This window comes from Epinephelus lanceolatus, chromosome 20 (genome assembly GCF_041903045.1).
Source record: "Epinephelus lanceolatus isolate andai-2023 chromosome 20, ASM4190304v1, whole genome shotgun sequence".
Lineage (NCBI taxonomy): Eukaryota > Metazoa > Chordata > Actinopteri > Perciformes > Serranidae > Epinephelus > Epinephelus lanceolatus.
The window spans coordinates 12760803-12778030 of NC_135753.1; the positions used below are offsets into that span (position 1 = coordinate 12760803).

The window sequence follows — 17228 nt, forward strand, 5'->3', positions numbered from 1 at the left end:
ACAATAAACAATGTGCAGACTGATAAAGGAGGAAATACAGTGAGTACTGGACAGAGCAGTGAGTAACAACAACTCCGCACACATGAAAGAGTACTGTTTGTGGTGGAGACAGTAAGTGGACAGAGAGTCTAGGTACAATGTCTGAAGGGGCACTGTTGTTTCCAAAGGTACTATACTGAAAGTGTTTGGTGGAGATGGGGCTTAATAATAGTGTTTTCATTACATTAGAATGAGCCATTTATATCTATACAGGAAGTGGGTCATTGTTTACGAAGTCTGCCATGTTGCACTGCCATGTTTCTGCAGTAGCCCAGAAGGGACAAACCAGCATTGCCTTAAGACAGGGCTATTTGTGTTTTTTTTTTTCCTTGTCCACCAAAACACAGATTTATTCAGTGTTTTTAACGCTTTAAATTGTCGGGTCTGTGTTTTGAAGACAGAGAGACCAATCAGCTCCCAGTAAAAATCTCCTGAACATCTGGATCTTTAGTTATCTGTAAAAAAAGGTCAGCACACATCGGCAGGTGCTGGGGTAGCAGCCTGTCTGTGACAGTCCGAACAGCATAGACGAAATACTGATTTGTAATGTGAAACTGTTTTATTTGGTGCTTTTACTGCAAAGTAACTGCTGACAAATGTAGTGGAGCAAAAAATATAATATTTGCCTCCAGAATGTAGTGGAGTAGAAGTATGAAGTGGCAGAAAATGGAAATACTTGAGTAAAGTACCTCCAATTTGTAGGGTGAATTCAGGTAATGTGGGACAGTTTTTGGTAGATGCTCCGGTAGACTTATATAAAAACTATTTACTTGCTCCAATGATGTTTCATTAAATCATTTTAGGCCTTATTAACATTTTATGTTTGAATTCAGTGGGAATACAATCTTTTTTTAGAAGCTACACACCTTCAAACATAACATGACACCCTCTTTCGTTCGAGCAGCATGTTCAGGTAATGTGGGACAGTTTGTTTGGTAAAGTGGGACAGTCATTCTTAGATTTAAAAAACAGGCCTCTTTGCCTGATTTGTGAATACAAATCATTTCAATTAACAATTAACAATTAAAGTTAGGGTACTTTTCAAAGACAAACCAACAGCTGCTGGTCACCTTCTACCGCTCCACCATCGAGTTTGCTGCTGACGCAGTGCATCTCCCTGTGGTATTGTGGATGTTCGGCTGCAAACAAAAAGGTCCTGCAGTGGGTGATAAAGATTGAACTAACATTGATTTTTAATAACTGCATGATGTATTTTTGTATGAAATTATTTATTAATTAAGAAGCATTGTTTCACTCTATGTATGACACCCATTTTAATTAGTTTGAAAATCTTAAAATCAGATAATGCAGGCTCTGTTTAGAAACAAACACACCTGAGGTTCCCCCCTCCTCTGTTCCCGCTCCCAGCACTGCCTGTGTGTGTGTGTGTGTGTGTGTGTGTGTGTGTGTGTGTGTGCGAGAGTCTTGCTAGGCATAAATTTATGAAACAGAAGATTAAAACACTATTTCTGAATATTTTCAAAGTGGTAACGTTGTGAAAACACTGATAAACACCCACAACTGTGACAGATTATGTTTAAATGTGCTCTGTATTTGTGTCGCGACAAAGCATTGACTGCTTGCTAGCTAACACGAGATAGCTATCAATGTTACCTATAGCTAGCTAAATGAAATGATGGAGTAGGCCTAGTTGTAGTTCTACAAAGGTTAAAACTTAGGAGGGTTAGGGTTAGGGCCAGTTTTATAGCATAAATAAAACATAACACGCTGTCCCACTTTACCTGAACAATGCCGTCCCACGTTATCTAACATGTTCAGCTAATGTGGAACAGTGACATAAATCATGTTTTCATAAAAACAAAGGATTATTTTACACTTTTTTCTCCTGTTTCTCAACCAGTGTTTAACCTACTTCATTATGAAACAGAAGTATAGGTTCTTACCTAATTTAAATTTCATTAAAAGCCTTAACATTGAAAAATTGAAACCCACTTGCTGCTGAACTTACCAAGCGTTTGTGCTGTGCAGACCTCCTGTGAAGATAGGCCACGCCCTCTCTGATGATGTCAGACCAACCCAAACCATTGTTTAGTGGCAAAAAGTGTTGTAGCAACAATTCAAGATCAGTTTTGATCATTGTGTATTGATTTTGACCATATTAAATCTTCACAGTGCATAAACGTCCCACATTACCTGATGTCCCACATTACTTGAATTCACCCTACTCAAGTACAGCAATTGAGTAAATGTACTTAGTTAGATTCCACCACTGTACTTGCATACAAATACACACTCATCTCTGGGTGTGAGCCAGCATCTCTTCAGAGATCATAACTCACGACAAAATGTACGATGCAGAGAGAGCTGCAAGAACTTGTAAGTGTGCTGTAAAGCTATGCCGTTTGCATACTGATGTATACATGTATACCAGACAAACAGTGGCTCAACATTAATCACACCACAGTAAACACGCCGGACAACTTGTAGCCTGATATTGAAAACAAATCTTCATCACTCCCACCCCACCACAACCCCGCTGCCCCTGTCTCTGCATAAAAATAATGGCATGACATCAACCTGTCTGATTTTGAAGCAGCACAGGTCACAATAAGGTTAAATGCCTCCCCGAAGGGCACAGCTCATTCTAATACCAAATGCTACACACTACTTTTGACACTTCTAAAATCCTTTGACAGCTTGGCAAAACTTCCTCTGGTTTGACATGTACCTCAGAGCCAAGCCCTGCCTGTGTTTCTATTCCTGTCGCCATGGCGATGAGGGCACAGATAGGTGCCGTGGCAACCGTGCCCTGGAATCTTAGTTCTGCAGACTGTGGCAGCTGTATTTACCAATGAGTTCATCCGCCGGGATAGACACTAAAACCCTGCCAGGCTCCTAGTGTGTGTGTGTGCGCATGTGTTTATCCATGCATCTGCTCACTTGCCCCATTGGTGGGTATGTTGGATGCATATATTCTGGTGATACTCCCTCCCGGACGCAGAGAAAAGGGCAGCGGACAGACACAAAGCCAACAGAGCTGGGACATCACAGAAGGAGACAGGAGGCTTTGGGAAGTTTAAGGGCCAAAAGGAGGGGCAGTACGGACCGTGTGTGTGTGTGTGTGTGTGTGTGTGTGTGTAGGGGGGCAGTTGATCGCCTTTCTGTCATGGTGTCACATGCAGACAGAGCAGGACAAAAACACAGATGGAGAGACGTCGGCTGAGGACACGCACTTGACTTTTCTCCTCTCAACTCTCCTGTCGTCTCCTATCATTTCCTGCTCTTTGCTCTCAACAACCCATTATCCTGCTCTGCAACTAATGTCTGATTCTCTTTAGTCTGATGTTCTAGTGCAGCTTGCCGGCTACATCTTTTTTGACAACACTCATTACTGCTTTTTCTCTGCTTTTAATCTTTCTTCCTCTTACTTCCCTCTCACTGCTGCTGCTTCCTCCTACCTTCCTGACTAAGAATTTTCTTTACAACTAATCCTTTTCTGTTTCTCAAAAAGCTTTCTCTCTCCAATATCTTCTCACCTCCCATCTTTTGGATGGATAGCTACTCCCTCCTCTACAGTTCCTCCCACAGAACCGGACTTCTTGCCGGCTTCCAGCGCCTGCGCTCACAGGGAAACATGTGTGATGTCGTCCTGGAGGCCAGCGGTGTATCCTTCCCTTGTCATCGCGCCCTTTTGGCCAGCTCCAGCGAGTATTTTTGGGCTCTGTTTGGAGAGACTACCGCTGAGAGATTAGCGGGCTGCATTAGCCTCCCCGCGCTAACACCTGAGGGTTTAGATGCCATTCTGGACTTCCTGTACTCTGGCTGGCTCAGCGTGTCGTCGTTAACACTTCCTGTCGTCCTTGAGGCAGCCAGGTACTTGCAGGTGGAGACGGCTGTGTCAATATGCGAGCGCTTCATGATTGATGGTTTAAGCATTGAGAATTGCTGTTGCTATGCTAACCTGGCCGAACACCATGTTCTCTCAGATGCACTTGAAGCTGCCAATCAAACCATCGCTATGGAGATGGGAACGTTGCTGCAGGAAAGCAGGGATGACCTTCTCAAGCTGAATATGCAGTCATTGATGGAGGTGCTCGACGCTGATGAGATACCTGGTGTCAAGGAGGTGGAGCTCATAAAGCTGGCTCTGGATTGGCTGGATGACAACGGACCCCTCCCTCTGCTGAAATCAAATCTCCTGCTGAGTCGTCTGCGCTTTGGATTGGTTGCCCCGTCTGAGCTCCCCAATCTTAGCCACGCCCACAAAGCCATGGCCACACCTCTAATCAGAGGTCAGTTGACTCAGGCATTGGAGTACCACAGACTGGGTTCAGCTCAGCCAATCAGACAGAGCAAACAGTCGACACTCAGAGCGTCGCCCAATCGTGTGCTGCTTGTAGGTGGAGGGTCCAGTCCTGATTGGCCGGAACAGAAAATGGTGATGTTTGATCCCAGAGGCAGGAAGTTCTCACCTCTGTGCTCCAGCATCCCGCTGCGGCTGAGAAATCACTGCGTGTGCTCAGTGGGAGGTTTCCTCTTTGTGATCGGAGGAGAGGAAGTGAAAGAGGGGGAGGAGGATGGCAAAAAGTCTGTCACCGTGGTGACATCCAACCAGGTGTGGCGCTACGATCCTCGCTTCGAATGCTGGGTAGCGGTAGAGTCCATGCTGGAGAGGCGGGCACAGTTCACCTGCTGCGTAGTAGAGGATGCTATTTATGCCATCGGGGGACGACACACACAACCAGACGCCAACACACACACCTCCGTAGCTTCTGTTGAGTTTTACGACATGGCCACAGGAGCATGGAGGAGAGGAGCAAACATGCCTCGCCCCCTTTGCGGCCACGCTTCTGCTGTGCTTGACAACAACATCTACGTGTCAGGTGGCAACCAGGGCGGCAGTAACCATGGCGATAACCGGGATGACCACAGAGAGAGCAGCAAAGAAGTCCTGTTCTGGGACCTCAAAGGCAGAGCCTGGGAGAAGCGAGCGCCCATGTCCATCGCCAGGTTCAGTCACCGCCTGGCAGTCGCCCATGGCCACATCTACGCCTTGTTGGGAATGTACGAGCCTTTCTGCGATATTGAACGATACGATCCGCAGTCAGATGACTGGACCCGTCTTCGACCACTCCTCACTGGCTCCTTTAACTATGGAATGGTGTCAGCGCCGTCTGGGAATCTGCTGGTGTTCGGAGGGAGGAGATGGAGTGAAGGACAGGAGGTGATAGTGAAGAGTGTGTTGGAGTACGATACAAAAAAAGATCACTGGAGAGAGATCTGTCAGCTCCCCAGACCTCTCACTGGCACTGAGTGTACACTGCTGCCTTTACCAGACTAACATGCACATAGTGTGAGAACAGTTTAACATGAAAGTGAGACAGTTTCTCTCAGAGGTGCAACAGAGTCTCAAAATTCTGAGAAAAGAGCACACACGCATTTTAGGTAACTAAAACTATTGGGTTCAGCCATCTAGGCCCATCTCATCATTGGAGAACAGGTGTGCATGACTCCAGGACATTTAGAAAAATATGTTAAGTAAGATTTTCTTAACTTCCTCTATTACTACTGAAACAAACAGTTTAGAAATACACTAACACTTTTCTTGCTGAGAATTACAAGAACATTGATACCAATCTAATATAGGTCTGTTAAATATGAAGCTAATACTGGGAGGTGGTTAGCTTAGCATCATATTTACACTTTGGTTTTTGTATGATTATAGGTATTGCATATAATATGTTTATTAGTAAGCTTTACAGGTGCTTGTAGGCAGAACTGTTGCCTCTGGAAACGGCTAGCTAGGCTAGCCATTTCCCTTATTCCCTTATTCTTACCAGTCTTTATGCTAAGCTAATACTAATACCAATAGCCTACTGCCATATATAGAAGTGGTTATACATTTTGGGAAATATATTTTCTGCTGGATGAGAAGATTGTTGTGAGTCGCATATCTGTCTGCCAAATATGAAGCTAGAATGAGGAGACAGTTCGTCCTTAGCATGTGGCGCAGTGTCCACCATAGCATTTTTCTGGGGGCTACCTTATTCTTTTTAATACTTTGCAATGGCAGTGTATTTATGCTATGCTACAAATCAGCGTGACAAGGTGCTGAGCGTCTATTCTGAGCTGAGTGCTGCATGATTGCCTTTTTTTTTGAGTGCCAAAGGTGAAAACTGTTCCACTTTGATTAAAACACTGCGCTCATCATTGTCACTTTTTACCGCAATCACAGTAGAGGAGGGGCAAGACAAATAGCCTACCACAAAGACCAGCCGTCACATCTTAGATGCCCAAGTGCTGAGGAACAACAGAAATGGAGGGGAAATATGTTGAAATACTGCATACCGTAAAACTTCAATTAATAGCCCGGGCTATTATTTGCTTAAATCACTAAAATCAACAGGCCTATATTTGGGACAGGCATCTATATGGGACAGGCCTTTAACTTCTTTCACACAAAACTGTTGCTCAGCAAAGATTGGTATATACAATCTAATTGTTTACTCAAACTAGTATGAATATAACGTATGAAATTAAGGCTTCAGATAAAACTTCAATCAAAAGCCTAGTCTCATTTACTAGCCTGGTGTAGCTACACATTTTGACAAATAAAGGCCTGGCTCAAATAGACGCCCAGTTTGGTTGCCAAGCCGTTTATTTCTATAGAAGTTCTTTGGATGGTGGCTACCCACTTGAGCTAACCTTAGTTAGCTGTTTAGAAACATACAGTTAGGTCCATAATTATTTGGACAATGATACAGTTGTCATCATTTTGGCTCTGTACACCATCACAATGGGTTTTAAATGAAACAATGAATACCTGCTTAAAGTGCAGACTCTCAGCTTTCATTTAAGGCTTTTTTCAAAAATGTAGTATGAACCGTGTAGGAATTACAACCATTTCTTCACACAGTCCCCCGACTTTAAGGGCTCATAAGTATTTGAACAAACTAACATAATCATTAATTAAACAGTCAGTTTTAATACTTGGTTGCAAATCCTTTACAGTCAATGACTGCCTGAAGTGTTGGACACATAGGCATCATCAGATGCTGGGTTTCTTCCCTGGTGATGCTCTGCCAGCCCTTTACTGCAGCCGTCTGCACTTCCTGCTTGTGTTTTGGGTGTTTTGCCCTCAGTTTTAGCTTCAGCAAGAGAAACGCATGCTCAATTGGATTCAGGTCAGATGATATGACTTGGCCATTGCAGAACATTCCACTTCTTTGCCTTAAAAATGTCTTTGGTTGCTTTTGCAATATGCTTCAGGTCATTGTCCAACTGCACTGTGAAGCATCGTCCAATGAGTTTTGAAACATTTGGTTGAATCTGAGCAGATAATGGTGCCCCAAACACTTCAGCTTTCATCCTGCTGCTCTTGTAAGCAAGACAAGACTTCACTAGAATAAATACAGAGGGTTTATCACAAGATGCAAACCATAGGTTAGCCTTAAAAATGGAAGGCCAGATTAGAGTTTGTCAAAAACCATCTAAAAAGCCTGTACAGTTGTGGAACAGCATACTATGGACAGATAAAACAAAGATCAACTACCAGAATGATGGGAAGACAAGAGAAGGAAGAAGGGAAGGAACTGCTCATGATCCAAAGCACACCACCTCATCAGTGAAGCATGGTGGAGGTACTGTTATGTCATGGCCATGTATGGCTGCCAGTGGAACTGGTTCTCTTGTATTTATTGATGATGTGACCGCTGACAAGAGCAGCAGGATGAAAGCTGAAGTGTTTGGGGCTACATTATCTGCTCAGATTCAACCAAATGTTTCAAAACTCATTGGACGATGCTTCACAGTGCAGTTGGACAATGATCTGAAGCATACTGCAAAAGCAACCAAAGACATTTTTAAGGCAAAGAAGTGGAATGTTCTGCAATGGCCAAGTCATATCATCTGACCTGAATCCAATTGAGCATGCGTTTCTCTTGCTGAAGCCAAAACTGAGGGCAAAACACCCAAAACACAAGCAGGAAGTGCAGACAGCTGCAGTAAAGGGCTGGCAGAGCATCACCAGGGAAGAAACCCAGCATCTGATGATGCCTATGTGTCCAACACTTCAGGCAGTCGTTGACTGTAAAGGATTTGCAACCAAGTATTAAAACTGACTGTTTAACTGATGATTATGTTAGTTTGTCCAAATACTTATGAGCCCTTAAAGTTGGGGGACTGTGTGAAGAATTGGTTGTAATTCCTACACGGTTCATACTACATTTTTGAAAAAAGCCTTAAATGAAAGCTGAGAGTCTGCACTTTAAGCAGGTATTCATTGTTTCATTTAAAACCCATTGTGATGGTGTACAGAGCCAAAATGATGACAACTGTATCATTGTCCAAATAATTATGGACCTAACTGTATACAAATGTAAATGCTTAAACTTTTGTCAATATGGAGATGCTACACATTGTTAGCTTGGTTCATTTAAATGTACTGAAACTATGAGCACCAGAGAAGACCACACTTCATTCAGATATACCGACATGATGAAAAAAACAACAACTGGTGACTTCCTTCTTCTAAAGTTGTCGTAAAGTCAGAATATGTGTTCAGTCCTGGATTACCCACCAAGTTATTTATATTCCTTTAGTCCATAAGGGTCCACCAATCAGTAGAATAAAAAGTGTTTTTCATCAAAATTAATCCAAGTTATGAATGTTGTACTAGTACTATTCATATTGGTTCAAATAAACAATTTGGTTGAATTTCCCACAGTTTTGTGTAAAAAGAATTAAAGGTCTGTCCCATATAGACCTGTCCCTAATATAGGCCTGTTGAGTTTGGTGATTTAAATAAATAATAGCCCAGGCTACTAACTGAAGTTTTACTGTATACATTAATATGTGTTTCCTCTGATGAACCCACATATACCGGCGGGTCCATCCTCTCTCCCTACATGTTTCAGCCTTCCCTTCGTCCAGAGCAAGTGCTACCTTGTGCCGACATTTTCACTTCCACAGATATTCTGTATCACAGCAATGAGACGCAACCAAAGTGTCTCAGCTGAAAAACACTGCACCTCTGAAGCACTCTCAAGCACTCCCAGCTGAGTGTTTCCTGAGGAGTGCATGACACTTTCAGCTGGGAAAAATGCTTTGATGGACACGGGCCTAAAACATGAGATCTCACAATAAAACCACATGTTGTCATATCTGCAGTTCATTTTTTGGTTTTGGATCAAATAAACAAGACATAACAGTCATGTTCTTCAGTGAGGTTAGGACACCCCTTCAGACAGAGCCGCACTAGCATGTTTCCCTTGTTTCCAGTCGTAATGCTGAGCTAAGATAACTGTCTCCTGGTTTTAGCTAACAGAAAGTGAATAAGCGTATAGTTCCCAAAATGTTTTATTTAAAAAATACATGTCAAGCATAGAAAATAACACAAGTTAAAAGGAGTATTTCATTGTAGCCTATTTTTGTTTTAGTTTTTCGAGTGCATTTCTGTGTCTGATTACTCACTGATGTGACAGATTATTGGAAAAGACTGACAAAAAAAGGGATGCAGTTTAACTCTCAGTCTTTTTATCATCTATAATTATATATTTCATCATCTATAATTTCATGTATTTAGTGGATCCAGTTATTAAGGGCTAATTACAAGCAACCACCACTGAGAAGTGATAAACATGGTGTTCTGTCAGTGATATTCCTGTGACCGGATGTGCCAGTGTTCTAAGAGGAGAAATAAAACAAGAGCTAAGGAGGAAGATAAAGGGGATTTTGAGAACAATAGCGAGGAGGTAAAGAGATTTAGTGGGACGAAGGTAATTCCTGAACAAATGAGTTTTCAGGAAGAGGTTGAGCCAGGCTATGGAGGCAGAGGCTATCGCACATAAGAGGGAATAGAGAAGATGTCAAAACAGGAGATAAGCTGGTGAAGGTGGAGGAGGACATCTTTGAAATATAACAGCAAAGCTAAGCTGAGTATTTTATGTAAGATGAAAGTGCGACGCATGTGACATTCCTGTTTATTTACTAGTGATACATAATTTAAGTTATCTATGAGACAGATATAGAAATAAAAGCAAAGCAAGGATATCGAGTGACCTTTTTTCGGTCTTGTTTTCCATCTGCACTGGCAACCAAATGGACAAAGAAGCTTAAAGCTGCAGAGCAGAAAAAACATTAGCAGGAAATCATATGCATGATTTGTGGGTAGTAGCTAGGTAACCTGCTGGAGTTCATTATTCATGGACCTCAGTTCTCACTTCCATTTAAACCTAAATGCTTACTGTCTGCATAAACATTATTTATTTAACATGTTTTATCATGTTTGAAGGTAATACTGGATTCAAAGTTAATTCGGTTTTCTCAGCATATACCCTAGTGATTACTTTCGATAAAATGTGGTACAAACTTCCAAAACATTTTAAATTACTTTAATAGGCAATTTAAATATTTAATACAAATCATGGTGTGTTGACTTTTTAGACGCCTATTATTATCAAACCATTGCTTGGATTTAATGTAGGGTTTTTTTGCACCATTGTGCAACTAAGTATTCCAATTGGTAATAAACATGAAGTTATGAATTTGTATTAATATATTTTTTATGGATTCTGATAAATCAAATAAACTGTATAACAAGATAAAAAAAAATCTGAAAACAGCCATTCATTTATTCAATAACTATTAAGAACCAAGAACCAATAAAACTGAATTGCAAAGGTGATCAGCTCTGGTGTGTCTGTTTATTTTATCTCCATTTCATTAGTTCCAAGTAGCATCCTGTGCTATTATCTGTTCATTTCAAACCTAGATTATCATAGAAAACCAGCTAATGGAAATTTTTTGATTGTATCTGGACTACCAGCTGAGCTTGGAGCTGCAAATCTACCTAAATATGAGCTCAGTGACTTAGAGGAAACAGGAGGATGGTGTTTTTATAATAATGTTGCCTTTTAATCTTCTAAATTTAATTGATCTTGAGCTAACATTAGCAACAATATCTTTTGGAAAAAATGGATATGGAATATAATATTCATGTTCAACTATGTTGTCTTTAGTATATAGTCACCTAAAATTAAGAGTCATGTTTTTGATCCTTTAGGATGAGCTGTTTTCATCTCCAAACGGATCTGCCATGTTGTTTTTACAGTAGACCAAAGGACTTTACAGAAGACATAAGTGAGCCAAACCGAATTACAAGTTAAAAGCTTAGTGGTGTAGTCATGCAACCGTGGTGGAGTTCATTTATAGCCTTACATTGGCTTTATATTTCTGGTGATTGCATTTACACTTCAAACATTGTAAAAGTGGTGTTCATTTGTGAAGGTTTTCCTGCTGAACAAAATGTGTAAGCATCAAAAACTTTGGTCTGCCACAGAGTTTATTTTCTCCAAAATGCAGTGGAGAAATCCCATAGGCTTTTTGTCAAGGGAACCAGGGCAATGTTCAAGTTCTCACTCAGCTTTGATAGTAGCATTGTGGGAAAGGTGGCAGGGATTTGGACTTGTCAACTGGGAGAAGGAGCAGAGCTGAGTTTCTAAACCAGAGAATCTCTTTTGGTTTGTCATCAACTCTCAGCCCAGTCGAACAGAATAAAATGTCGGCAGTGTACATTTCTGCAAAGCATGGATATGTTACATTTGTAGGTTTCATGTGTATCATATCAACATTTCTGCAGCGACGTAGTTCAGATTAAATGTTTATAAGTTTTCTATCATGAAGAGGAGGGGATAGTGGATGGCGTGAAACCAAGGCGAGATGGTTGCCAAGCAGCAGACCACTGTTCGTGACCAATAAACAACAAAGGCTGGTATTTTTAACCACATCAAAACATGTTTAACCCTGTTTGCTGCAACAAAACCAGGTATTTTTAAACCATACGTTCGGACATTTCCAGCCATGTTTGCAACAACAAAACCAGGTATTTTTATACCATATGTCTAGAAATTTTCAACCGTGTTTGTTGCAACAAAACGGTATTTTTTAAACCATATGTCAGGACATTTCCATCTGTGTTTGTTGCAACAAAACCAGGTATTTTACAACCATATGTTGGGACATTTCCAGCCATGTTTGCAACAACAAAACCAGGTATTTTTATACCACATGTCTAGACATTTTCAACCGTGTTTGTTGCAACAAAACGGTATTTTTTAAACCATGTCAGGACATTTCCATCTGTATTTGCTGCAACAAAACCAGGTATTTTACAACCATATGTTGGGACATTTCCAACTGTGTTTGCTGCAACAAAACCAGGTATTTTACAACCATATGTTGGGACATTTCCAACTGTGTTTGTTGCAACAAAACTGGGTATTTTTTAACCATACGTCAGGACATTTCCAACAGTGTTTGCTGCGACAAAGCCAGGTATTTTTCTACCATGTTGGGACATTTCCAACCGTGTTTGTTGCAACAAAACCAGGTATTTTACAACCATATGTTGGGACATTTCCAGCCGTGTTTGTTGCAACAAAACCAGGTCGTTTTTGACCATATGTTGGGACATTTCCAACCATGTTTGCTGCAACAAAACTAGGTATTTTTTAAGCATGCAACTGGACATTTCCAGCTGTGTTTTATGCAAAACAAAAACAGGTATTTTTTAACCATATGTTGGGACATTTTCATCTGTGTTTGCTTCAACAACTGTGTAGTTTTCAACAGCATGTCAGGAAATATCCAGCTATGTTCACTGCAATAAAACTGAGTATTTTTCAAGCATACGTTGGGACAATGTCGCTGTTTGTGTTTTTTATCCCAGCCACATAAATTAAACATACAAATGTAATATGTCCATGCTTAGCTGAAAAATGCAATATCAACATTTATTGGGATAATTGGGTTGGGACTCTTTCCTCCCTTATTGACAGTGACGATATAACAGCTTTTACTAGTGCTCATCACATCCTGTCAACCTCCTCTCCATCTCAATGTCCACTGAAGCGAAAACAAACCACAAATACACCATCACCCAAATGACCACACTTTATTGATCCACTCTTCTTCTTCCGACAGAACACGTAGAATGATAAATAAATACTGTTATTTTACCATAATTTATAGATTGAACATTAAACAATCTTTACTTAACTGTCCAAAAAAACCTGATAGAATTAGAGAACATTTTCCAAGACACTTAGTTTGCACTCTATAAAGAGAGAGATCTACTGTATCTAGAGATTTCAAACACAAAAACAGAAAAGGAATATTGTGTTTCTCTACAACAAAGACATGCTACTACAACCAACCACGGGCAGCAGCATAGAAAGAGCATTCAAACTGTGTTGTGTCATGTGCGTGTTATTGGCGTGTGTGCATGTCTTTGTGTATACCTGTGTATATGATTGCTTTCATAGTTTTGTGCAGTGTCTCTGAGTATTAAGTCATTTGGCAGCAGCGTACAAATAACAAACTAATATATTTTATTTAGATCCATATTTTAATTCCTATGCAAATATTTCCTCATACTCTCTATGTGGCATGCAGGACACAGAGAGACGAATGCTCTCTGAGGAAAAATCCACCCTTATAAACTTTTACACCATCATATAAAATATAATCATTCTGTGATGTTCAGAAAGTTTCAGGAGTTATTTTGTGATAAAAGCTCTACTTTATTACTTTCCTTGCTTATTACTTAAATTATAGATTTTTGTGTTTCAGGATGCCTTTCTCTGGCGACCAGAGCAACATTACACAAACTTAAGCACTTGTTGTTGACTCATATACTTGCAGTTTTCATGGTGACCATATTTCAAGTGATAAAGTCAGGCTGCCTGAAAAATCAAAGCCTCGAAAAATCAAAGGAATAAAAAACAGGTCCAGAAGAGAAAAGCAAGACTCCAGTTTGTACCTTGGAAGGTAAAAAACACTGGATGGGTGTACAACAGGAGTGCCTTTTGGTGCACCTAAAGGCACTCCAGGGGTGCCTTTTGAAATCAAATAATTCAGTCAAATATGCATATCAAACAAACACCAGATTAAAATTTGAGAGTTCAAGAATTCTTAGAGTTAAAAACTTCAGATAATTTTACCTCAACAGACCCTTTGTTAAAAGATAAGTTGGGTAGGATGTATTATCAGTAAATTACACATTTCTATGCAGTATAAGACCCCGATCAGACAGAGCAGTTTTAACAGCAGGGTGACTTTTTGTTATTGTTTTTTAATGAGAGTGAAGGAGTTTGTTTGCTGCTTTTGCATCGCTGAGTGCCTCATGTTTTGCAGGAGCACCCTGAAAACCTCCAGTTGAAAAAACTTAAGCTAAGACCAGAGGAACTCCCAACTTCATCGGCCTTTTTGTCCTATTGTCCAATCAATCAATCAATTGAGAGGCGGGCCTTCTGTGGTGGCGATGCAGTAGCGCACACACAAACATTAGGCTTTGTGGCTCAGAGGAAGATTAACGGTTCAATCCCCAGCTCCTCCAGTCTGCATGTCCAAGAATCCTTGAGCAAGATACTGAACCCCAAATTGCTCCCGATGATATTGGTGTGTGAGTGTGTTAAAAACTCAGTAGCAGATGGCACCTTGTATGGTAGTCTCGGCCACCAGTGTATGAATGTGTGTGTAAATGGGTGACTTGTAGTGTAAAAAGCGCTTTGAGTGGTTGGATGACTAGGAAGGCGTGATACAAATGCAGTTCCATTGGCTCACTTGTGCCACAGCAGTACACGAAAGTCAAACCGGAGCAAACATTGCAGACCTCCTGCAAAATGCAGAACCAGAATGGAGGACTGCCAACAAACATCTTGTAGTTGTAACAGACAACGCTTCTAACATAGGTGTTGCCATTCAGTTAGCCGGAAACCTGCATGTGAAGTGTTTCACTTAGACGCTTAATCTGGCCTTGCAAAGGGCACTGAATCTACCAACAGTTCAGTTTCTCAGGTGTATGCTGCATTGAGTTTTATGAAGGTGTTGGCTAGTCTGTCTGCTTTGCATCACATTTTGCTGCAATAAAAATGATTAAAGTCAGATAAACAGAATGAAAACTGATGCTGACAAAGTTTTCCTTTGGGGAAATGATTTGCAGATGGAAATTAGGTAATGAATTGCAATATATCGCAATATATTGTATCACAATACTCAGCGTATCACGATAATATTGTATCTTGACCTAAGCATTGTGATAATATCATATTGTGGGTCCTCTGGCGAGTCTGACCTCTAGTCCAGTCCCCAAGTGTCCTCCATGTGTCAATTTTTGTATTCAGATTTTAAAGTATGGATCTGTTTATTTCACAACAAATTAGCGGTAAAGCTAAGGACAGCTGATTTGGTGGCTGCCTAGCAACAACGTAAAAAAGACACTGCAAAATATGCTCTGTCTGATTGGGGCTTATTGCTGCTGAAAAAGTCAGAAAGACTGATTGTTGTGATGTGCATCGTTTTTGGAGCTATGACTCATGATATACAGTCTCTCTTTTCCCATAGTCTAGTGTTACAAAGTAAACAAAAATTGTAAAAAAGAATTTTGACATCGCATGGCAATATACATGAAAGTAGGAGATAAGCATATTGTCACAGCCCCAGTATATTTAAGGCTTCTGCATTCAGAGTTAGACAAGTCAAACAGGTATTTTTAGTCTGGTCAGCACAAAACAGAACAAGGACTGTTGACTTTTCCTTCTCTTTCAGTGAAATTACTTTAAAAATGGATTTCTTTATGGCCATTACAGACAATATACACATGGGTATAACAGTACTGTTATTAGGCAGAATTGGAAAAATGGTTACTGTATGTAATATCATGGGATTGAGGAATGTAATCAAAGATATGACAGTATCTTTACACAGGTATTAAGAGGTCTTATTTCAACATATGCTGTTTATGGAAATGTGAACAATAATAATTAAAAAAAAAAAAGAAGTGTCATGCATTATAATATCGTACTGAAGATGAGTCATGTTTCCATTACAGTGATGTGATTTAAAGGAAATATTTAGGCCTGGAAATGAATTAATGAGAGGTAGCTGATGTCAAATGTCAAATTAAATTAACAGTATCAACGATAATACTGCGAGACAAGACTCGCTGGAGGTAAAATGATACTGACAGTGAAAATGAAGTGACAGCATGACAAGAGAACTGGCATCACATCAGTTTAGTGCAAAAAAACAAAACAATAAAAATAGCACATGGCCTCTTAAACGGAAAAAACACTGTCACTAGCAGTGTTAAAAATGGTGTTAAGTATTTTCAGGGTGGATTTTTCCTTTAAATGGTTCCTATTCCAGTTGGAGTGTGCATGCTTCAGGTCCAGCCCAGCACAGTACAGTACGTTATTCTACCAAACCAGCACAAACAAAAGTCTCTAAAACTAGAAACTGAGACTATTTGATTTAAAAAAGCCTTGTGCTTAATTGTTCTCTGCTGTAACACTCACTGTACAGAAAATATCATCATAGATATCAAGTATAAGGCTTGATAGAATACAATGTATGTCACTCTGTGGCTATGCAGTCGGTATAAACATGGCACAACAAGCAGGATGAAATACTGTAAATGAAGGAACTACTCTGAGGCCTCTGTCCATGTCAGCGGGAAAAAACTGATGAAAGTCATCCAAAGTATTTATAGAGCACAAAAGCTAACATGTAATACTTAAGATTCAGTTAATCGTCCGCCCCTGAGCCAGCTGGAGTGGCATAACCAATCAGCTCGTAGACTGATGTGACATGAGGGCCACACGGGCATCTCCTCAGAAAGCTGTCATGTTGAACTTGTACACCGCGGCTGCTGAAAGCGTATCTGGATGTGGAGCTGTCCCTACTCTCCTCTCTTGACAAAGTCCGTCACTGATCGCGACCCTGATGCATCAAAACATCCGCTGCTGTTTTGTTCGACTCTTCAGGAGCAACTCAAACATGTGTGTGTGTGTGTGTGTGTGTGTGTGTGTTTCACTCGTCAGACGTGGGTCTCGATGTAGGAGTGTGTGTGAGAGAGCGAGGGGGTGAGGGGCGGGCCGGGGTCTGATTCGGTGGTCGAGTCAGGCTCCTGAGAGAACAGCTCCTGATAGGCTCTTTTCCACTCCTGGAACTCTGCCGACGACAGCTGGGGATTGGCCAACAGCTTGTCAATCAGTGCTAGCTCCCCCTCCCTGTCCTAAGGGGAAACACAGGAGGGGTTGGGGGGGTGGGGGGATGGGGGGGTCACTCTTTTTAGTTGTATACTTTTAAACCACTAAGCTTTAAAACGCAGACACACGTGAAGCAAGACACACACTTAACGGGATACACTACGTTTTGGGGAGATTTAG

At 40.9% G+C, this 17228-nt stretch overlaps 2 protein-coding genes across 3 annotated transcripts in view; one reads left to right on the top strand and one right to left on the bottom strand.

The window, feature by feature from the left end:
• The first annotated feature begins 2835 nt into the window (after nt 1-2835).
• On the top strand, nt 2836-6842 carry klhl34 (kelch-like family member 34). The gene has a single exon (XM_033639276.2). The coding sequence runs from the start codon at nt 3551-3553 to the stop codon at nt 5339-5341; it is 1791 nt and encodes a 596-aa protein (XP_033495167.2). The 5' UTR covers nt 2836-3550; the 3' UTR covers nt 5342-6842.
• Nucleotides 6843-16191: 9349 nt separating this feature from the next.
• Nucleotides 16192-17228, bottom strand: part of cnksr2a (connector enhancer of kinase suppressor of Ras 2a) — a 94957-nt gene continuing 93920 nt past the window's right edge. Inside the window, exon 24 of one of the 2 annotated variants that reach the window (XM_033638205.2) lies at nt 16192-17074. In XM_033638205.2, the coding sequence (XP_033494096.2) occupies nt 16877-17074 (198 nt within the window). In that variant the 3' untranslated portion in view covers nt 16192-16876. The remainder of the gene's footprint in view (nt 17075-17228) is intronic. The other variant, XM_078162824.1, reaches the window with a different exon arrangement.